At 39.1% G+C, this 24660-nt stretch overlaps 1 protein-coding gene across 8 annotated transcripts in view; it reads right to left on the minus strand.

Moving 5' to 3' along the window:
* Positions 1-24660, minus strand: part of SLIT2 (slit guidance ligand 2) — a 213507-nt gene that overhangs the window by 35424 nt on the left and 153423 nt on the right. For 5 of the 8 annotated variants that reach the window (XM_072126021.1, XM_072126022.1, XM_072126025.1 and 2 more), the window contains 11 exons: positions 23346-23509; positions 22550-22688; positions 16024-16095; positions 14466-14537; positions 11128-11199; positions 8013-8156; positions 7674-7837; positions 6579-6602; positions 1865-1882; positions 451-601; positions 79-153 (listed from right to left, as the gene is read on the minus strand). In XM_072126021.1, the coding sequence (XP_071982122.1) occupies positions 79-153; positions 451-601; positions 1865-1882; positions 6579-6602; positions 7674-7837; positions 8013-8156; positions 11128-11199; positions 14466-14537; positions 16024-16095; positions 22550-22688; positions 23346-23509 (1095 nt within the window). The remainder of the gene's footprint in view (positions 1-78; positions 154-450; positions 602-1864; positions 1883-6578; positions 6603-7673; positions 7838-8012; positions 8157-11127; positions 11200-14465; positions 14538-16023; positions 16096-22549; positions 22689-23345; positions 23510-24660) is intronic. The other 3 variants (XM_072126026.1, XM_072126024.1, XM_072126027.1) reach the window with 1 other exon arrangement.

Here is a 24660-nt window from a genome sequence, read left to right on the forward strand (position 1 = left end):
TACCATGCATAAACACCAAAAATCACACGCTCTATAGATCAATTTACAAAATAAAAACCAAAAATTGCCAGGACTTACATTTTTCGTAGTTGAGGGAGTTTCTTGAAGATACCAGTTGCTTCTAAGACTGTAAATTCATTGTTGTTAAGCCGGCTGTAAGGGGAAAAAAGCATATTACAATAAGTAAAATTACACCTATAATGTATGTAGAGTTTGTCATAGAAGAATTTGTGTTGATATCAAAATGTGTTAAAAAGATTATTATGATACCAACTGAGATGGGTCCCTGGTCAAAGAGATGCATCTCCATCTGTTGTGATCGGATTGTGTTGACACACACACAAATAACACCCAATTGTCAATTTATTCCTCTGGAAGACGGAGACTGACAATTCAGGAAGACTGGGAGGTCTTTCAGTTGTTGAATACATGGAAGGTGGATATACTTACAGCTCGGCTGTGTACTGGGGGATGTGGTCAGGGATCTTGGTGAGCTTCTGGTTTGAGCAGTCCACGGTAGTGCCCTCACAGCGACACTTCTCTGGACAAGCCAGATCAGCAAAGCAGTCTCCACTCAGCTTGGACCTATAGTCTTCAGTGCCTATGAAATACGTTAACAAATTACAAGTCACCCAAAAAGCTGGGTGTACAAATAGATTGTCACATCTGCATGAATTCCTTTTGTAGGGTAAGGAACAAGCATAGGTCATGGGGGGGGGGGGCACACTGGTTCTCTAAAGACAAACTTGAGCGTACATAAGGCTTCAAGGGTTGGCTGGAAAAGTAGAAGCAAGACTGGGGTAGACATGACGGGGTCACATAAGGGCTCGGAGCTTTGCACAGCCGTACTTTCTGCTGGTTCATTGCCTTATTATTAAATTTCCAGTCATTTCATAGAATCATATTGTATGTTTTTTTAAGTTAGAAAGATATGCTCTTATATGAAGAACCCTCACCAATAAGAAATTAGGAGTCATGACATATTAGCATAACATTGACACAAGTAACTTGGTATACAGTTTGAGCAGATGTAGAGATTAGTGCGCTCAACCGATTCTTTTTACTAGCCTCGTTGCTGACCGCAGGGTTAACATTACAGAGCTAATGTCTCCACTGCCACCAGCGAGGCCATATATGAGTATTCCCTAGGTGTACAAGCCTCAGCAGCTTGCCATGCTGTAGAAAGCTGCGTGACGTTCCATGGTGCTTGACAGAACCATGTTTTACTCATACCTGACAACCACATGGTTAGATCAAGCACAACAGAAAATCTCGCCGGGTTACCATAAGTGCATCCATAACACCAAAGATAAGACCATAAAAGGGAGAGAGAAGATGATAAAGGGGGTTAGGGGGAGACATTTGGTCATTACGGACTCCACATTGGGTGTAATACTGGTATGCAGCAGATCATTCCCATACTACAGAATGCCAACTGCCATAGCAACAGTATTAACAGTGCGGACCAAGCCAAGGAACGTAGAAACATGGAGTTAAAAGGGGAAAAAAAATTTTTTTCTTTCTTCGTTTTCCACAACCAGACATAGGAACAACAAGGTAGGAGGGTCTCTCTGTTAAAACACCTGTTCCCCATAAAGCTTGGAATAGACAAAGACAAGATATTGTACTGAATTACTGTATGTGAGTTTTATGGGGGGGTTTTTTATGTAAAAAAAAAATTTTATCGACAAATTTTTTTTTTTAGATGGGAACAGGTGAATTAACGGAGAACAAAGTACATAAATCCACAGTTATTACGGTTTCTTTGGGATAAAAGTTTTAATAAAAACAAACGCCGGGCTGGAAGAAAACCAGGATCAGAGAGACGATTACGCTGAGGGGGGGGGGGAGAAATGTTACTTACAGCCCAAGTGGTGAATGCCTGAAAAGCAAAGGTAGTCAGGAGGAAAAAAGCAAGAAGTAAACCAGAGAGAAGCAATATTCACCGGCATTTGGTTTCAGTTCAGAATAAAGGCACAGAAAACACAAAGGATGAGATATGAGAGACATTCATGGGGTGTAGAGTCATCGGAAACACAGTGGGGTCCACAATTGGAGACATGCACTATGGAAAATGTTGACATACTAGACATAAAAAACAGGTAAAGAAGACTGGTGAAACTGTCTAAAAGAGAAGCTAACATTTTGACCAATCACAGCACAGTATTTCAAGAGTAGAATTTGAATTGAAAGCTGTTCTGTGATTGGTTTCCATGGGTTACAGTTACAGGTTTTTTTTAGAAATTTGTCCAATCGAAATTCTATGGAAAAGTAACATTCCTAAACATATTTATAGAGTAAAAAAGGAATAAAATTTACTGAGGAAGGAATGCTCCATGCCCAATACCCTCAGCAACCAAAAATTGCCGAAAATTAAAATATTAATTTTAAATATTAATTTTAAATATTTTAAATATTAATTTTTAATTAATTTTTTTTATGACTCTGAGTTTGGAGGATTGCCTGACCTATGGAGTCCCCTTAACCGTGTCACTCACTGCTGTATTGACCGATATAATTTGTAACTATTTATATAAATATATGAACATTCTTAATGCTCAGCAAAAATTTAAGCTTTTAGCTAAAGTTATCACATTTTATTTGTCTCTAAAAGCTTTGGAAGTCCTCTGGGCCCTCGGTATAGAGAATTTAATAAATTGTACAAAAAAAAACAGAAAACTTCCATCAATCACCTGCCCTAAGGACATGTGACGACAGCAGTTATTCAGTGGTCTCAGCAGTCATGTGCCTAACATGCTAGCATCACTATTGAGTCCAGTGATAGGCTATAGTGATAGTGATAGGCTACAGTGATAGGTTGTTGCTTCAAAGTAAACTGTGCTGGTTCTGGTAAATATTTACTGCGCATTTTTCATTATTCTTTTTTTAATTTTGTAATTTTTTAATTTTTTTATATATTTATAAAAATATATTTATATATTTGTTATCCATGGCCTCCTTCCTTCTAAAATTAACTTTTAAAATTATGATAATGAGCCATAAGGGCTCTAGGGGGCATTACCAGAGCCCCTCCCAAGCTTTTACATTTTGGGGGAGCACATCCCTCTCCGACTGTGTGAGATTACTTCAGGGAGAGGGAGGGGGTAAGTGCCTAGGGACATGGGGCAGGGTGAGACATTGTAGCAACCCGTGAAGCTAAAGTATGGAGGGGCTTTAGCAACACCCCACAGAGCCTTTTAGGTTATTTTGCATAATTTTAAAAGCTGACTTTAGAAGGAAGTCACGGTGCCTGGATCTATGAGTAAGTCTCCCTGGTTGATCATGATGGATTTGATGGAAGATTTTGTGACATTTTGCATCAAGGACTGAATTCTTAACATTTGTCCAGAGTTCCCCCTTAAATCCATGTTCTCTGTAGCCAGCGGATAAATGTGAGAACTGAAATGGTTGGAACATCATTTCTGTAAGGTATTTAGCAGATGTAGCAGTCTCCTCTCCATTATAGTACAAAGGGTTGTTTTTTTTTATCAGATCCACATTGAGAGAAATCCATGTATCTACATTATTTTGACTTGGAAAAGACCTCTAATTCAGAAATTAATTAGCGTCTTGTAAAGCTCAGTCTCTTTCAGCGTGCCGCCAGCTGGACGCCGCTCAACTCTACAGGTTATTCCAGGACTCTTGTATTTAAGGCAGAAAGAAAAAAAGCCTGGGAATAAAACATTTGATCTGTGGAGCGAGTCCCGCCAGAAGTGTGCGGCACAGCAAGGGTTAACAGTGCGGCTTATCACAGCACCTCGCTATCCTTGTCATAAAGGTTCATAGGATATATGGGAATCCTATATTATATTCTCTTCCTACTGAGCCCCCTGTAAACCCTCAGGGCGTTTATGCGAATAGGATTTACACATCTGAATGTAGCACCCGACCTGTATTAAAGGGACGGACAATACGGCTTTATGTTTGGTCAGCCTGCCATATAACATGACTTCACATCCCATCTAACCTTACTCCGCCATTGAGAATATTAAGAGGTTGCAAAATAAACTTCAATACAATCCCATAGAAAAAAAAGTGCAAAACCTGAGATCCCATAGAACAAGACATGTCCCTATATACAGCCAGCCTATGTATTGTATATAAGTGATGGGGAAGGGTCACCACCACCACATATATTATGTATGGCCGGGGATTAGGAGACAACATAATAACCAACACATACGGAAATATTTATGATACTGAATATCTATGTATCATCTATCTCTACATACATATCCATACACCCTAACTATCAATCTATATGTATCTCATATGAATCCATCTACTTATCATGGGTGCATTTGAGCTAGATTAGATGGATAGATATTAGGTAGATAAATTAAATTCCCTATCTATCTCTCTAACTATCTCTCTTTTCTCTATCACTCTTCTATATATCTCTCTCCTATCCATCTCTCTCATCTATCTATCTGTCTCTCCATTGACCTCTCTTCTATCTATCTATCTATCTATCTATCTATCGATCTATCATCTATCTGTCTCTCCATTGACCTCTTTTCTGTCTTTCTATCTATTGATCAATCATATATATGTCTCATATCCATCTAATTATTTGTCTCATGTATTTATCTATCTATCTCTATCTATCTCTCTATTAGAGGAGGAGGGGGTGACCCCTTGCCATAGAGATGCACAGTGCACGGCCTTGCACAAGGGAAAAGATAGGACGCGTGAGGCACCAAAACACTCTGTGCGCCTATTGCCATCTATGGGGGACGTATGTACGGCCGAAAGCTTGCGGCTATATATACGCTTCCCATATGTTCGTGTGAATTGGGCCCTATAAATATAACAATCACCACCCTGATCAGATACATTTTTAAGAATAAAGATGCAGTGAAATGATCTTCCTCTCGTATCCTACAGTAGCACCACCATTGTTCCTCACTTGTTACAAGTCTGATATTTGATTCTACCTAGTGTGTATATATTGGTCCTGTATAAAGATCTTTGCAGACTTGAGAGGCTTTTTCTCCATTGTAAATAGCGGTTGCCTTCCTATAACTATGTAAATGTGGGGCATATTTTGGATTCAGGACACATTGCTGCTTTATCAGACATACATGGGGGAAATGGATACTCAAAGGCATAAAAACAGAAGCCAGAGAAATAAGAGTCCCTCAGGAAATTAAACATCGGACAAGTGTCCGTCTACTGTGTCACATCTGTCAGAAGATCTAAGACCGATACAGTCACTTCATATTGACTTTTATATTAGCCTGAGGGGGGAGAATTATTTATGAAATCAGAGGATTTTTATGATTTATATATGGCCCATTATTTTGTTATATTTTCTTCCTTCTTTTTCTGCAGCATCTGGCTTGAAACTCACTTTTAAACCTAGCAAAAAAAATCTGGTGCAAATGCAGAAGTCTTTCTCCTGGTTTTAAAGGTTTTAACCGATAATAGACAGAGAACTGTGAAAAACAAAGAAAGTACCATATGTGTATGTTAAAATTATTTGGAAAATGTCATAAGAGTTGGCATATTGTTGTAGCAGTTTTGCCCTGCTATATTGGTCTAAAAATTGGTCTATAAGTATTGGACTGGGGTTTTTTGAACCCCCAAATAAAATCATTTTAGGGGCCCAAACTGCCATTAACATATAGGAAGTAAACCCTAGGAGCCTTCAAATTTGGTTGCCTCCTGCCAGAACTTTAGGTTCCATTGTTTGGTTACAGCCTGGGCCCACCGGAGGATCCTCTGGTACTCAGGTGGGCCAGTCCGACACCGATTGTTTTGGATACTGTACTATATTCTGCATTGAGGTCCAGAACATTCATGTCACACCTTTCTTGAATGTGGGCTCCATAGATAGAACCGAAAATTGAAACCCTAGCATCTAAGACCAGACTAGTGTCTAATGTAGTTTTTTGAACAGACCTTGGTTTGGGGATATCAATTTTTTTCCCCTCCACTACTGAAAGGCTTGTCCAGAGATTTTGATGTTCCAGCCACTGACCCTTTGGGACCCAAAACTGAGCAACCACAAATTTCCTACCTTGGACAAAAGTTTTGGCATATTTCCCAGAATCCCCTAGTTGAGCATGAATGACTATAAGTCTCCATACGCTCTAAGGTGGCCTTAATTGGCAAAGTGTCCATGAGCAGAACTCTTACTTCCTAACCCCAACCATGCACTGAATAGCTGTTTTGTCCCAGCAAAAACACAGAATACGAAGCCAGAAGGTATAACTGCATATGTGGGTCTCATTCCCGTCAATGAAAACGTTATGAGAATAGACAAATCAATCGATATTATTGAACTGTCCCCAAAAAATGTGTTTTCTAGGACCCTTTACTACTTATGACCTATCACATCTCCCTCACATCTGCTTTTACAGAAGTGTAATCCCTTTAGTTAACATTTAACATAGTGACTTACTACACATGACAAAAACACAAAACACATATAAACCAAATCTACTACAGGGATCTCTGTAATAATTTACAAGGAGCTCCATGCATATAGGCAGGAACAGTATCTTCTGGTTGCATGCAAAACCTTATCTGGTAAGGACATGGGAAAGAGATCCCTACTACTGTATAAAACCTACCTGGGATGAAATATTGCTCTTTAGCTACATACAAGATAAAAAAAAAAGAGAAAAACAAAATAGAAAGTTGCTTCTAAATTGCAGGAGGTGGACAGAGGACAACTGGAATAGAAAACGAACAATACTAATGTAAAAGTAATACAAGATCTCCATGGTGGTAGAAGAACAAGGCCCACATCTGGTCATAAATGGCTGCAGGACACAGACAGCAAACAACTCTCTACTGAATGTTAAGAAGTAGTAAAACATGAGACACCTGCAACAGCTGGAGACCATATGAGATGGCTATGATGTATATGTAGAGAACCAGCAATGAGACGGACATAGCCTTTAAAGTGGCTGCTATTCGATACGTTACTGGTCAATGTCTCAGATTTTTACCAATGTCTACTGACAAGTACGTATAAACATGATCTTCTAGAAGAGTCCTCAAGGTGTCACCCAAGAAGTGGTTTGACCTATGGCATTCTCCTCTCTGGTCTTGATTGATAACTTTAGTACATCCCTTCATCATTCAATGGGGAATCAGCAATACATCCTTGGAGTTGATGCCCAGAGAAGAGATTCACCAGCTCTGGACCGAATGACACAAGGGATATGCCAAGGTTGGGCACAGTGGGCATGACCAGCAACACAATAATGCTTAAAATTGCATGTAGGACACTAGTAAAGGTAATCTACTAGGTGAACTAGTGATAACTTAGCTCTGCTGTATTTGTATTTCACCCAGGCTGTTAAATATTACAAGAATTATGAGTCAGTGAAGTAAGAACCTCCAGGATGGCCAAGAACCAGTCAAGTTCTACAAAGACAACATAATTTATATCACAGAAAATGTTCTCGGTGCCAAGGCAATGCTTAAACTAAATGATGGCACAAGTCTGGACGGAACATAGTGTCACGTCTCTCTAACGTGTATATATCTTCAAGAAAATGTTGATTCAGTGATCACAGGAACACTCCTTCCTTCCTTTCGACTTGACAAGAGAAGCTTCCCTAACATTAATAATTCAGGAGAGGGGAGCAGCTGCTTTGTGGAGCCATCTAGGACGACTGGTTTTTGGCAAGAGAAAGGAGTAGAACTAAGCAAATTACCTGAGCAGCGGAATTTCTTGCTTTTGATCTGCCCAATCCTTTTGTTTGCCAGTCGACGGGGGCTGGTGCAGCGGGCACCACTGGTCTCAATAGGGTTTGTATGCAGATAATCCGCCAGCCACTTCAGATGGCAATCACAGATAAATGGGTTCTGAGCCAAATGCCTTTCAGGAGTGAATGAGAATGATTTAACATGTTATTCGCAAATGACCTGGCATCTTTTTTTTTTGACCATGAATGCAAAAGAGAAGATGGATTATGTAGAACAAAACCATCCCCCCAAAAATACAGATTTCCCATCCATACAATCCCCGGCACCACGACATGACAAATACTCACAGGGTCTGAATGGCGCGCAGCGGTGCGAATGTGCCCTTGGCAATGGTCTGAAGTTTGTTGTCATACAAAGAGAGGAGATTCAGGTTGTGCAGATCCTGGAAAGCACCTACCCTCAGACAATTTATCTTGTTGGCATTGAGCAATCTGTTGAACCAAAGATAACGTGAGTTACAAAGTTGTCTCATGTTCATTCAGTTGTAAAGTTCAATGACAACATTTTTTTTTTTTAGTTTTCTAAGCGCCATCATGAACGGCCCCTTATAAACAATACAGGGTTCTGCAAAGTTCAGGGAATGATTGAAAAGTAAAGATGATGACGTTCCTATGGTGGAACTTGATCTCCTTCTACTCCTTCTACTTATTAAGATTCCCCATCTTAATAAGAAAAAAATATAGACATTTTTGTGAGTACTTTGGGCTTAAAATATATTTTGTAATTATGTTTTGTTAAAATTTAAATCAATAATTTGTCTTTTGCAATCAACAAGTATTCTCATACATTGCAAGCTGCTCAGTCCCCCACAATGTGAAATCCATCAAATGAGCTCTCTGACTGCTTGGTTTGTGGCTGCTCTTTCTGATCACCACTATGTTCATGAAGTTAACATTTCGTTTGAATGAAATGTATTTTATTTGGTTGTCAGATTTTTTAGGAGAGCCAAGGAACTACAGGCGAAAGAGTCAGAGAGCAACCTGCAATGTAGGAGAACACATGGATGCCACAGAAGACAAATTGTGGAAATGAAAGAAAACTTGGTTACAAGATGCCTACTTTTTGGTAAAATAAAACATCCCATGAGTGACTATAATCTCTACCAAACGGCCCCATTTCTATGCATATGGTTTTCATTTTACTTTTTAAGAATATATGAGGTCAACCTAGTTTTCTCTATGCCCCTTAAAATAAACAACTTTTGTACAAGAACAGGTAGATGCTAAATTTTCAAGGGACCATGTTGTGTTGTCTTGTTTGTCATCATAAGGAAAGTTTATGTTACTTAGGACCATATACAATAACTCCAGTCCATTCTCATGGTTCTATATTTGACTTTGTGGCCTTGGGCCCATCAATAGAAGTAATGGAAACCAATGGAAATGGATTATAGGGAACAGGGACAGAAATCTACACACAATCACAACTAGGAGTCCTAGTGCCCATCTGCCACATAAAGGCAGAGCAGTATTGACATGAACGTGGTAGGTTGGGGGCCTGTTTCATTATAGGTAACTCAGTTTTAATGAGACTCGACTGAGAGGTCCAAGTTCCTAGACTTATTTACCAGTGTGGTCCTCAAATTACAAATCTGAGGGTATAAAATTACTGATAAAACATAAGTTTCTATATTTTCTTGAAGTAGGATTGTCCTAGGCTTAGTGGGGGAGGGGTGGGCATTAATCATTTTCTTGGTACCAGATTCAGATACATACACACTCTACAGGGTATGTGCTTGTCGTAGAGGAAGTGTGTCTGGCCCGGAGACTTTATGTTTTTGCTGGTTTGCCTTTACGGCTTTCCTTTGCTTACATTACATTACAATGTTTGCTGAAGCATAAAGTTCTGTATGGTTTCCAAGGTGCTGTCGGATATACTTATTCCTTTCAAGTGGTTTACATACAGGATATGTTACGAGAGAGAGATTTTCAACAGGTACAAAAATGTTTTCCTTGTTGCTTATGACTGGGCATTGTAGAGGAGAAAAGCTGCTGAAGAGTCCGCTCAATAGACCGGGATCAGTCACGATGGCCACAAGCCAGTCATCACTTCAAAGGAAAATCACAGGTCGGGCACGTTATACCCACATGCGGCAATATGCTATTAAATAGGTGCCAGGAGGTAGAGTTTGAGTCAAGAAAACAAGTGGGCAAGGCAGCAATCCTGAGATCATTATACGGAAGAATAAGCATGTAAGGAGACGTGGGAGAAGCCAACACTCAATGCTAAACAGTACGGCATGAAAGAGTCGAAGTAACATATCTAAGGGTATATAGTTAGGCATTAGATGGGCATAAGGGAGAATTATTCTTGGATAACTCTAACCAGTAAAAGTACATTAGTCCATGCTTACTTCAAGGAACCTGTCACCAGATTTTATCTCATTAAGCTACTATTCCCTTCAGTTAAGTGATAAAATGTCCTTTCTAGAATTCCCTCTTTTATGCCCGTTTAATTATATTTTTTTAAAAATCTCCTCCAAAGTCACGAGAAAATGATAAGAGAAGAGTCATATTTGCCTGAGAGGAGTCACTTTTATAGGCTGAAGGGGGAGCGTTCCTTCAGATGCACCTATCCTGGTCTCTACAGTACCTAGGACAGTGATGGCGGACTTATAGCACGGGTGCCAGAGGTGGCTCTCAGAGCCCTCTCTATGGCCACTGCCCCGGCACAGAGCTGACAAGACAGGACTCATGGTATATTCCTCCACTTCCTTTCCCAACACATTCTATTGAGTGAGGATCTGCTGCCACCCCATAGAAATAAATGGGGTAACACCACACGGGAACGGGCATTTCTTTCACAAGATGCCTTTGGACAGAAGAAATACTTTTTGATAGGACAATTCCTTTAAGTTCAAATCTGCCCATATATAACCAGTTATTTCAGTCCAGACTACTCCAAATACTACGATTCAAACAATAGAAGTGAATGGGGACCGAGGAAGGTGACACTTGTGATTCGGGAGCCATTACCAGGCTGTCACATTAGCCATGTTATAGACATAGATTGATGTATATGATACATTCCTTCTACGGAAGGTCAGATGTTGTCATGCGGTAAACACCGGCTGGTGAACACATATAATTTATACGCAGACGCATGTGAAAACAGTGTGTTTCTCATTTATGGCTTAACGGCCTGGTTCTGGTATAAATTAGGACAATTTGTGGTTTTTTAATGTCCTGGGTTTCCATCAAATCTACAGATGCCAGCGGAGGTTGACATGAGAACACATTGCGTCATATTCCAGAGGTCAAAAACGGAGAGAACTAAAAATATTTCTACTCAATTAACCAAAAAAAACCCCCCGATATTTAACCCATTCACTTCTGAGAGTGGTACAAATTCATTAGATAGTCTTCAAATTTCACCAAAAGACGATTACTTCTAATTACTTACAGTAACTGCAATGAGAATAATCCTTCAAAAACGTGTTGGGGAAGTTCTGTGATTTTATTTCCGTAAAGGACCCTGCGAGATAACAAGAAGAAATATGGAATATGAGACTCATTTTCTGTTACATGGCAAAAAATAAGAGACTATAGCAACAAGTGGCTTGACGACATTAAAGGGATCACGTCCGGGACCCGATCTGTGGTTGGCATAATATGGATCAGGAGGTACAGAGCACATCGATATTTAGTCTGTAAAAAAGTGTCAGGTATAACTTGTGATGTTTTTATTTTAATGCCCCCTCAATCTAGGATTAGGAGAAAGATCAAACCGCCTATTGAACTCCTAAATTATATAACGGCTTAGCTCCTCCTGTGCACAACAACTGTTTTTCCTCTTTGAGGACAATTAAGTTATTATTATTATTCTATAAAACACTGCCTGCAGATAGGACACTTTGTACAATCTGCTCAGCCACTGTTTCTTTAACACATACTGCCTGCAGATAGGACTTTACTGTACAGTCTTTCCAGCTCTTCATGCTCTATAACATGAAGCCTACAGATGGGACACTATGTACAATCTGTTCAGTTCCTCCTGCTCTATATCATGCTGCCTGCAGATAGGACACTACATAAAACCTGCTCAACTTCTCCTGTTCTATAACATACAGCCAGCAGATTTGACACTTTCTACAGTATTCTTAGCTCCTCCTACTCTGTAACATGCTACCTGCAGATAGGACCCCTATTTACAATCTGCTTAGCTCCTCCTACTTTATAACATGTTACCTGCAGATAGGACACTAGGTAAAATATGCTCAACTCCCCCTGCTCGATAGCTTACAGCCTGCAGATTTGACACTATGTACAATCTGCACATCTCCTCCTCCTGTATATCATGTGGCCTGCAGACAGGACATTTTCTACAGTATGCTTAGCTCCTCCTACTCTATAACATGCTGCTTGCACATCAGACACCATGTTCAACTACATGCTGCCTCTAAATGGTTTTTCTTGGAAATCCATGAAATTTTCATACCGATGACTTATCCTCAGGACACCCAGAAAACTCTTTCCATTGTATACCGGCCATATGGCAAAACAATGGAAGGGCCATCAGTTTGAAATTGCAAGTAAATCAATTGTGAAACTTCTATCACATATACTAAATACCAGTTAAAACATCTGTATATAAGAGCTACACTCCTTAGAAGGATCCTGGAAAAATTATTGTTGCGTTAGTGAAGAATTTTTTGACAAATATTCCCCAGTGGAATTAATTTATCAACATCAAGGAAAATGAGGCTCGGCTAATGTCTGCTAATTTGTCTTAGTGACTGGTGCTTACGGTGTGGCTGCTAGGCGTAGTAAACTATTACCTATCACGTGGGCTGTGGATATTAATAACTGTCCGCACTGGGTTACTCACACGGTGTGAAGTCTGCAGAATATAACCGTTCCAGGCACTGGGAATGTATACAGCTCTGGTGTAGTTACTTACTACGGGGCATATGTGACATCAGATGGATTGCCGGACAACTGGGTAGGGTATTTATGGCAACTATAATATAATATAACATGGAATAATTCATGTCTGTCAGCAACGCTAATATTTGACAGTGCGCCAGTGTAAGATAATGGGCATCACAGTGCTGTAAATTATAGCGGGCTTATCTTTACTGCTGAAGCACATCATTAATCCTTACTCTTATAATTCCAAAAATGTACATGAGCCAGGCCGGAGAAGGCATCTCAGTCATATCAATTCATTCATTACTGCCTAGATTCTTGGATCCCACAAGCGTGGGGGTTTGCTGAAATGTAGTTTAGCCAAAGTGGGCCAACTAGGATGTTGACTATGGACTTGAGGGCTTCAGAAACGTCCCTTAAAATGGGTCAGTAAGTAATTCCTAAAGCTGGTCAGTAGCAAGCCAACATGAGAGCCTGTCAGCTGATCAGTTTTTTTCAGTAGCTAAATCAACATCAGTTAGCCCAGTAGCTCTTGGAAACATCAGAAGGACCTCTTCTGAATTCCTGAGTGGAGCGAACCTGAAGTGTGGATTTGGGTTCAGTGTTTGGATGCATTCCTCTCCATCTACGTGCGTTCTTCCTGATCCGAACACCGTCCAATGCGGGAAATGAACACCCCTTACAACTAGCAATGGCTATGATTTGCCAGGGGTATCATAGTCATGGCTAGTTGTTAGGGGTGTTAATTTGCCAGATTGGCTGCTCGGAAGCCAATCCTTCAATATGTGTAGCTCGGGAGGAACTCGTTAGAATGCTGAACCCGGACACACACTTTGGGTCTGCTAATCTTTATTCCTAATCTTTGTCCTCCCCATGTTAGATTAGTCCTAAAGAATAAATATAGACCAAAAAGGACCAAAAAGTGGGGTTATTAGTGGAATTAGAAGTTCTTGGAAGTGTCCACTTGTTGTCTTATGATTGTGGATTTCCATTCAGTTTGTACCTGTAACATGGCACCCATAAAAGTAAGATCATGTTGTGCCTTCTTATGATATTGACTTCATACTTCTTCATCTATTGCAGTAGAATTCAACCAAAATATGTCCACAGGGTCCATTAGAGGTAGAATAACACCACAATGTAACGGGGTACCATCCGGTAGGACAAAAAGTTCTTATAGCCCCTTAGTACTGACCACAACCATGAGCTGAGTGCTACCATTGAGGCTCCATAAATGCTCCTTTCATGTGCATGAACCTTGAACTCTGACCCAAACCTAGAACTTTTTTGTCCATGTCTTGAATACTTGTTCCCAAAGACTAGCTTTCGAGTTGCTTATGACTAACTAACACCATCTTAGCTTAGGAACAAGAGAAATAACCTCAACATCCTTCACTATGATTTGCACGTCCCATTGCGGAAAGCTTTTAAGTAGATTTTCTCTCCATAGAACTTAATCAATTAGTTAGTACTAAAAATTTTACAATCTTATTTCTCCAAATGTATGCAGAGATACGGCTCGCTCTTTTTGTCTGTGTGATTTACTACCATACAGCTTGTTTTCTCCTATTTCTCTTTTGTAATAATGAATAAGGCATCAAAATATTGCAGCAATTATTTCTAGCAAAGGAACAAAAATCAATGAATGTTACTGTAGAATTACGAAATGGCGCAGTATATGAATTATTACTATATCAATCTAAGTGCCCAGCCTGGCAGCCGACGTCTAGACATCACTTTCATCAGTGATAGGGCAGGCTTTTTTATTTTTAGCTACTGGCTGATATGTGAATTAGACTTAAGAATTGCTGATTAAAATTGGTCTAACAAAACTTAGAATTTGACTCCTGTTTAAGAGTCATTTATACTTACAAAGAGTTAAGAGAACGGAGGCCTTGGAAAGCATCTGGGGCAATTTCCGATATTTGATTGTTGCTTAAATCACTGAAATTAGAAATATAACTTTTCATTTATTTCACACTGACCTAAAGCCCTAAACATCACAGAAAACAATCTAATAAATAATATATTTTCATACAAGATGGAGAGAAAGCAACACTAATAGTAAAAATATTTGTAAAATATGAGAATGGCAGCACACCGATAAAATTAAAGTGATTTTATTACTATGTGTCCATCAACGTTTCATCTTGTGGGGACTGGAGCCTTTCTCAAGTTTTTAATGTCTGAAAATGTATATTTATAAATCTGAAAATATGTATCTGTTGTTATCGAGGATAAGATATGTCCGCTTTATTTCAAGTGTGAGTTGTAATGCAGATGACCTAATTTGAAGTGAGTTGCAATACCACGCATAACCTGAAGAAAAAAAAGCATCCATACGTCAAAACATCTCCATGTAGACCACGCACGGAACATCACTTCTAGAGATCAACGAATCATTCAAGATTCAATTTGTAGGAATTTCGCCAAGATTCATTTCGGGTTGGAAGTAATGTTTCTTTACTTGTCCTGGAACTTGCTCTATAACCCCCTCCTTTTATTTTATACAAAAATACGCCATCTTGTCTCATATTTTGTAAAAAAAAAAGGAAGCTCCACAAAAAAAATAATAAGGAAGCCTTACAGGCGTGGTACATGTGGACAATAAGAGAAGCCATTGACATCAACTAACATTTTAATAGATCTGTTAGACCACAATAATCATATACACACATATATATATATATATATATATATATATATATATATATATATATATACATATATATATATATACATATATATATATATATATATATATATATATAATATATATATGATTTATCTAAAGCGAATCTGAAAATATTCAGATTCGATTTGGTGCCTGAAAATCACCCCAATTGCACCGAATGTAAGAGATGATGAATAGATTAGTCTTGCTCTGTAGCCCCGACTATCTTTCTGCAGATGGTGCTGTCTGAGACAAGTGGCTCAACTTGCCTCTTTGCCGGTGCACCCCTGATACAATTCGCTCCTAACTGTCAAAAGAGTCCATTTTTGTTCTACATTTTGTAGACAGACTCCCCCTTTTTAACATCAAGTCTCCCGAATACTGAAAATGAAAAGACTTTACAAGGTTATCCCACTGCAATGCACCATTACTTTATAGACTGCTATATAAATTGATCTTTTTCACATCTCCAAATGTTGACAAATTACATCAATTTGCACCTAACAGTAACTTACTTAGCTACTTTTATTGAGGTACTAATTCACATCAACACAGTCAGAGTTGGCTTAATAAATACCGGTTAGGTATTAAATACCCATAAACCAACATTACAGATGATTAACTGGAGAAGAAGACCCACGTCTGAGGCATTCGTACCATAATATTTGCTAATCGACCATCTGTAAAGAGCTCATGGGGAATATTTTTGGAGACGTGTGACTACCATTAAAGTTCTGCTTCGGAATTATTACTTACATTCTCCTCAGCTTTTTATATGGTGAGAAAGCCCCCGGAGGGATGACTTTGATTGCGTTTTGTTCTAGTCTCCTGTAAAGGAAAATAAAGTTGAGAACATAACTCTTTATGACTTTCAAGCTCAAAAATGTAAGTTCATGTGGTAGGGACTTGCATAAGGATCCTCACAAGGTGGACCTTACACAAGAAATTATGATTTACACAGTTTGTAACCATATAGATACATCTGATGTGGATTAAGCCAAATTATTCAATGTCTTTTATCATCGTTTTCATCATCTATTTATTCACCTGATGTATGTTTTATACTGTAGTTATCACTTGCATCATCTAACTGCACCATTAAATTATCTGGTAATTTTTTACTTTCCTTGGTTTCAACTCAACCAATGTCTAAGAAAAAAATGTTACAATATTCCTTTTTGAATTCCATTCCAAGACTATGTGAGGGATGACCACCCTCATTGGATGGCTGTTCATGGTGGGGCAGCTGTTCTCAGGCTGGTAGAACATTTTAGATATCTGAGGTCCTCTTCTTTGGCTTGAATGAGAGTGAAACTTTTCTGATTTTGGAAAGGAGAAGACACTACAACTCTTCAGTTTTGTGCTTGACGACCCTGAAATTTGGGAAGAGCAGTTGAGTGGCTTCGTCTTCTGAAATCATCAGGTTTGGCAACCAATAAAATAATGTAAATCGCTATCTTAAAGGGGTTGACCCAAGAGTTTGTGGATTCCTCTATCCAAAGTGATCCGACCTCCGTTATCCATGGATAGAAAATGTAATTAAATCTTGTGCCAAACCCTTTAAAGTTTTTAAACGAAATATTATCTTCCAATTTATAATGTTATGGGAAGCTCTGGATTTCTTTATTCATTTTCACCCACTGAAACAATATCTAAAAACTTTAGCTATATTTATATGTCTGGGTATGTACGCAGTCCTCATCTAGGTGCTATTTCTAAATATTCATGGGAATGAAGAGGCTGAAACAGATCGCATTTCATGGTTGCCCTCAAAAGCACAAAAAGTTAACTGTGGCCCTTGAAGATGATTTGTGAGACTCTGAGCTCCATCCTGGATATCTGCCAGCCTGATTTTAATCTGAACAGCTGTAGGAAGAGATGTATTAATCCTATAGCATTGATGTATATATATATATGCATAGCCTGTGATGTAAACATTATCTCGACCAAGGGCTGGTGTGCATGATCTACAGAAATGTAGTCAGGAAACATGACGTTTGTTTGATGAAATCTCTCGGAATACCAAGTAGGAAAATGAAAGTGATAAATGTTTTGGGATATGCTTTGCATATTTTATACGAGTGGCTTGGCTGTGTGATATTTTATCACCCAGCATACATCAAGACTCCTAATATATAACCAGTTAGACCTCATTCCGACAGATGAAGTGTACCCATACTTAGCCATTGCTATTCCAGATGTAACAATTGTATCCATCACCAAAGATGTCCTGTACATTAAAAGTCTTACACAGGTATATTATCTGTATCCGAATATGTTTTAAGGCTAGCCAGGACTAGATAGTTAAAAACAGCTAACATCAAAATATATTATATTTGTGGGATTTTCGCAAATCAATTTTTTTGGATACTTTTCAAATATAACCACATTTATCATGCAGACATTTCCAAGTATAGATAATCATTCATAATCCGGTAACAAGACTTCAGAGTTACATCTTACAATCAAAATGAATTTTGTCATACTTGGAGAAGAATCAATATACAGAAATTTACTTTTTAAATTTGGTTGTGATTACAAATAAGGTTGAGCGGACCCAAACCGCAAAGGGTTGGCTCATCACCAATTAAAATAATGAAACAAAAAAAGATAAAAAGAAAGTGCAAATACTTCTAATACAATCAAAATGCCGTAAGGCCATGAATTGGTAAAGGCAATAAAATCTGACTTTGATAATTTTTTGATATTGGCCAATTATACAATATATTGGTCCAAAAAGATAGACGACAGTGAACGAGGTTAGAACTGACACCATGGGAACATGTGACAAGTGAGAGCCCTTCAATCAATGACAAAGCGGTTACACCTTCAGGCTGCAAAATCCGTGGAGCAGAATAAAGTACAAAGCGATGAGAATGATGGCTATTATTTCCAAGGATATAGCTCTATAATCATGACATGACTATCCCAATGATCGTATAACGGCAGAGCCAAGGCTCATCCTCCTTAATGCCTGCCGCAAGTGCCATCTTTCATCTTACATATGTTTCTCAGAAGAAGATGCCAAGACAGAGGGAGAACTTCTAAGCTTACAAAAAAACATCTCCAAAAATTCTAAGTTTACATATGACCAGATATGAATTCATCCTATACCAGAAAGTGTCGAGATGAGTGAGGTCTGACCTGAGCTGTCGAAAAGCAGAAATATTCTAGAGGCCAACAGATGATTCACACTATTACCGCTACAAGGCTGGAAAATGGGATCGGAAAGCACATATTTTATATTGCGACTTTGCTATTTATAATGGAAGGCCATAACATCTGTCAGAGAAAAGGATATAGATTGTAGAGATAGGATTTGATGGTTTGGGTAATAAGTTAAAAGGGGTAAAAATAGTGGAAGGACATTTCATGGCTGTCAACGTAATTCTCATGACAGGGATTATATACAGTATCTCAGGGTTCTTTCGATTGACAGGTACACGACCGATAAAATATTTCAAGGCCCAGGACAAGTGGTGAAAATTTAACCTATTACAAAGGTGCATGGAATGGGTACAGTGTTTTTTTTTAAATATATGGAATATATATATGATCTGTTCTATTCTCTGTGTAGGGGCCAAGCTGTGTTAATGTAGTTACCAGTAGACTAGTATTCTCGAAAGCTCACCATCAAATATATTCAACCTCAAAAAGGTATCACCTGATTTCTTCACTCTTATTCTACTGTAGTTACCATTCCTTTGAGTTGTAGTTACCCAGCTTGGCCACTACTCATAGAATGGGGCTATACTGTTGATGCTTCCCATGCCATGGAAATAATCAGTGGATGCCCCTGTTCTCGGACAAACTAAGATCTGTTATTGATGACCTAATCAATGTATAACTACCTGGGCATCAAACCCCCATTGTGTGCTTGCTGGAACATCCGGCCCGAAAGATCATTTACTGTAACTGAACCCAGATAAGTACAGCATAGAGTTGGAGGGGAGTTACACACATCAAACTCGTTCATAGGTAATATGTCTAAACTAGACGTTACTCTATGTAGGAATATTTCTTTAACTTAGAGGTATACCTTACCAAGTAATTAGGGTCATTTAATGCCATAATAATTTTATATTATTTGTATATTTTACCCTGTATAATAGGACTTATTGTAGTACATTTTGGTTTGCTTTCACAGATCATTTAGAATCTGTGAACGTCTCTTCCATGACTTATCCTATTTCCATTCTGCACCATGTGAAAACAGATATAAAAGTCAGTCTGACAAGAATTTTATTAGGTGTAATATATCATCATCCTGACAAGGTATTACAAATGCGAGGATATGTCGATTTCATGGTGTGCAAGAAGAAATATATAATACAATATAATCCAGCTAGGATTTCTGTGTGTAGCGAAATATGTTCGGATGAGATTTTTTATATTCTTAAATTTGGTAGTCACCTGTGGTGTAAGTATAAGATTGGTATACTAAAAAATATGCAAAAGAAAGGAATTTAAGGGTGGACTTCTACTTAAATCCAAGAAATTGGGGCATTATATGGACAAGTAATATAGAGATGAGGAAAAAAGGAAATAAATCTTTGGTATAAAATGCAAATAAAAATGCAGTGAAGGACTTCGTACAAATTCTACAGCTTCACTTAAGCTCTGTATGACCCAACCAAGATGCATATATTCTCCAGGGAGTAATATTTACACTGGTTCTCGGTTGATTCCCATGCCGCTTTTAGTTTTGGAAAGTTCCTGGGAGACACTGGACTTTATTCAATGGGGCACATTTACTTACCCGGTCCAGTCGCGATCCCGCGGCGCGTTGTCAGATTCCGGTCTGCCAGATTCACTAAGGTTGTGCGCCCGATATCCAGCAGGTGTCCCTGCTACGCCGAGGTCCGCCGGAGTCCACCTTCTTTTTCCTGGTGCATGTAAGTGCATGATCTTGCGACACAAATCGTTTTTTAAAATCCGCATTTCTTTCCGAATCCGTCGGGTTCTTCGACGGCCAAGCCCCCGATTTCTGTCGTGTGAAAGCCGGCGCCAGTGTGCCACAATCCGATCACGTGCGCCAAAATCCCGGGGCAATTCGGCTCAAAACGGAAATATTCGGGAAACCCGATGGAAGAGCAGTGTTCGGACCCTTAGTAAATGAGCCCCAATGACTGGCCTCTTCGGACCAGGGGCCAACACAGTAATGTCCTCTGGAAAATGGAAGTGATGTCCCATGTCCGAGGAGGCCAGTCTTTAGATGAAGCGGGTTCATGGACCCCAAATTGGAACTACTGTAATGAACCAGGAACCGGAGCAGGGTAAATTTATGTGTTTGTTTTAATTCTTACCCCAACCCCTGGAAGTTTTTCGTATTCATGGACAACCCCTTAAAAGCAGTCGTTCCGCTCTGTGATAAAATTTTGAAAGTGTTGTTACGTAAAGTGGCCATGAGAGTTAAGATGGCAAACAGTACTGCATGTGATGTTGGATCCTTCCTACCTGGTACCCAAAATATACTTATATGGAAAGGATGAACACTATGGCCCTTTACCAATTTTTGGAGTCATATTGTGGCCTTTGTACATGCTCCCTCAAGATGTTAAAATTTTTCCTTTTCAACCAGTGTCCTAGAAGCTTATTTCAAAGCAGGATGTTAACTATTTCAACTTAATTGAGAAGAGAAACAAATAAAAAGAATCCAGGGAAGTAGGGAGACAGTGAGAAATGACAGGAAGGAAATAGAGAAAGGAAAGAGACAAGCATAGAAGATAGGACGGGGCGACGCGCAGCCCTGGTATTTCACATTAACAATGACATGGACTCCCCATGTATCACAGTGTACAGGCAGATCAATAAATAATGAGTGATAAGCGATGCATTGGTTGGATACCGCGACGTGTCAAGGTATATGGCTCAAAGGCTACTCTATTAAAAATTCAGTGCATCCACTTGTGACTCCTGATGTTCCCTCTCTCTGCAGACGCACCGCTCCAGGCTTTTCTTTGTCCATATAAATTCACTTGACTACTAAGCAGGTAAATCAAAGACACTTTAATGAAAACACTTCACAGCGTTTGCTGGAGACTAGAGGATGCACCATCTGGGCAACATAATTTAAAACAGGAAAGGAAATTGAACCAACGGTGATCTTTGGTTGACATCTACGCTCTTGTTGCTTCTGCCTAACAAGCACATTTTAACCTGTAAGTTGCCCATGTAAAGCCAAAAATTCAACGATTCACGCTGATGACTAACTCAACGTTCAATCTAAACATCTCATTGCACAGCTTAATTACATTCAGGGCCATATTGCAAGCATGACCATATACTTAAAATTGATATTAGTTGTCAGCTACTATTTTCAGAGGGTTTTTAGAGCTATAATTAATTAATTATTTACCTTTCCATAGGCTAGGTCAATATTAGGAGATTAGTGGGGTGGTCAATACCTGGCACTGATTTTAGTATTTAAGATCAGTGGACTCGATAGTCTGGTTCAGTGTTTGGGTTCAGTCGTCGGACCCAGATATGTCTGGGTCAGGGGGCCGAACCTGAACACCGATCCCAAACCGGACCATCAGGTCTGCTCATCTTCATTCACTAGTGATGAAGCCTAAAGTAAGTAGCACAGTGTAGTGACTAATTCCATTTGCTTCCCATGAATCACATACTAAGGATCTTTCCTATCATTATACCTGGAAATTCCTGTCAATACTAATGTATGTTCCATTCCGCTCAACAATCATGTTGGACGGTGCTTTCGGTGGGCAGAGTTAAATAATCAGTATCAGACATTAAAGGGTACAAAGGGATCGCGAGTTGAAATTCAACATGCACGCTGACGATATCATCAGGTTCTGCCAAAATTTGTCACAGCCTAACTTAAAGGGGTTGTCTCAACAAGTTATAAAGTTTTGCGATCCACCGCAGATCACAAAAATGGGTTTCATTTGTATCCCCAATTGAAAGGAGCAGTGGGTTGCACAAAAATACAGTGGCTTTCAAGGTGGCAGCATAACACCATACCAGGTATAATATCCTATTCCACTCCATTTATATGCCCTTTATAGACAAGCTCATCTTATTTGAATAGAGCTACGGAAAACCTTGGGATGAAATGCTCATCTGCCAATGAGTGCTTACTTATGTGTCAGAAAGTGAATCCCCCTCCTTATATCTCTATGTTCTAGCTAGGCGATGAAAATGGCAATGCGGTCTACGGAGGACATACTATACACGTACATTTATGTTATGTTGGATGAATTATTGACGTTTTAATATCACGCAGTAAGACGTAAAGAAGGTATTTTTGATAAAACCTTACATTTCCGTTATAGTCTCCGGAAGATTGGTCGGGATCTCAGTTAGGCCTTTTCCTCGACAGTCCACAACATTATTACTGCAGGTACAAGCAGCTGGACAGTGTAGGACGCTGCAGGAGGTGACCATGAATGACTGTTGGCCTGCAAGAGAAATTGACAATTCAAATTATTGTAAGGCAATTTTACAAAAAAAATCTCTGGTCTATACTGCACTGCAAGGTATCGGAAGTGGATTATCGAGGATCATGTATATGAAGTTCTATCTAATTTACACAAAGCCAGTGCCTTCTTTATATGGAAGTGTACGGTGAGGGAGGATTTGAGAAAGAAAATGAGACTTGCCTTCATCCTCATCTGAGAGATATGTACGAGGAAAATAAACAGAGAAAACAAAGTCAATTGTAAATTGTTGGCTTAGTCTTATATATATGAATGCTGGGTGAAGATCATGCGTAGACAACCCTTCTGTATGTATGTTTTTAAGTTCTGTGTATTTTATGGTAGTTTGTATTTGGGTAGTATGTAATTACAGAAAAAAAATAATGGTCAACATTTTTCTTTTCAATTCTTTTACAATGTTTTTAATTTATGAATCCGTATCGCCTTGTTGTACGGCCAAAGAGCTTCAATTACTTATTTTATAACACACTTGTATGATATATATTACATTATAATATTAATTATAATTAATGAAATAAAAGTTTGACAGTGGTGAAATTTATCCATAAAATTTGATTACTACACAATTTTTTATTTTTACTAGTAAGTAGGTTAAAGCTCGACCAATTCCATCCTTACCGCTGCATATGAATTCTCGCTTTTGGACTTCGGCGACATTGTGTCCTCTCAGGTGAGTGGGTCCCATGCATTGAGTATACAAGCCAACGCGGGGTCTCTGTCGTAACCAGTCAGATAACCAGGCCAGGTTGCAGTCACAATATAAGTTATTGGAGTGAAGTCGACTGTGAGAAAGAAGAAAAGACAAAAAAAAGTCAAAGACATGTTAGACAAAAATTCTGACAATATTACATTACAAAAAAAATAAACTATAAACCTAAAGTGTAGAAAAGATCACAGGAAGAAATCTGGTGGGCACTATCTTCTATCGAAGCAATATCCCCACTCGAACAACATTAAACCACAGACCAATCCTGGAACCGGAGACCGCGGTGGAGAACCATACGGTGGGGCTCAGTTAATAAACACAGTAGTCGATAAGCAAAGCATAGAAAAGGGTAACAGCACTCACCCACTTGATAGAAAAGTTGAGAAAGCGCTACAGAGCGCAAAACAGCCCCGTTGCCAGGGCTTGCTCCTCCCTGCATGTGCTTTTTTCCGCTTGACTAAAGGACGCTACACTTTTCTATCAAGTGAGTGCCGTTACTCTTTTCTATGCTTTGCTTATAAACTTAAAGTGGATGTCCCCCATCCATAGCATGTATGCTAACTTGCTGATCAGTGGAGATCTCAGTGGTGAGACCACTGCAGACTAAGATAACAGGGGTTCGTTGTACCCCGAATAAAGAGTGCAGCTGCACGCGCATATGTCCGGCTGCTCTTTTCATCTCTATGGCACTGATGGAGATAGCTGAGTGTCGTACTCCAAAGACAAAGTGAATGGGGGAGCAGTGCACATGTCCAACCTGCCGCTCCATTCTTTTAGGGTGAAACAGGGGTACAACAGAACCCTATTCTCGTGACCCATGGGGTTCCCACCACTGAGATCCCCACTGATTAGCATGTTAGCTTTTAACTCCTCTAAATATACATTTCTTTTTAGTTTTTTTTAGCAAATAATTCCTTGGGGGAGAAAAGATCCCATGTTTACCAACATCAAAAAATGCAAACTCTCCAGTTCTGTCACCATTCCTTTACAGACGGTAAAGAAAACCTAGTAAGAGTTGCAACTAGTTTTGGAATTATGTAGCTAAATAGCTGGTCAAAAGCGGAGTCGAAAAAAAAGGAAGGAAAAAAAGCTCTAGTAAATTGCTCTATAGGGGCAGCGTACTGACAGCAAGAGTGAAGAAAGACCTGTAAAAGATTGGGCTCCCAATTAGAAATATCACTAAGTCCTTCTTTATTAGTCTCTATAGAAACTGCCTGCAAAATCCTT

Source organism: Engystomops pustulosus, chromosome 1, assembly GCF_040894005.1.
Source record: "Engystomops pustulosus chromosome 1, aEngPut4.maternal, whole genome shotgun sequence".
Lineage (NCBI taxonomy): Eukaryota > Metazoa > Chordata > Amphibia > Anura > Leptodactylidae > Engystomops > Engystomops pustulosus.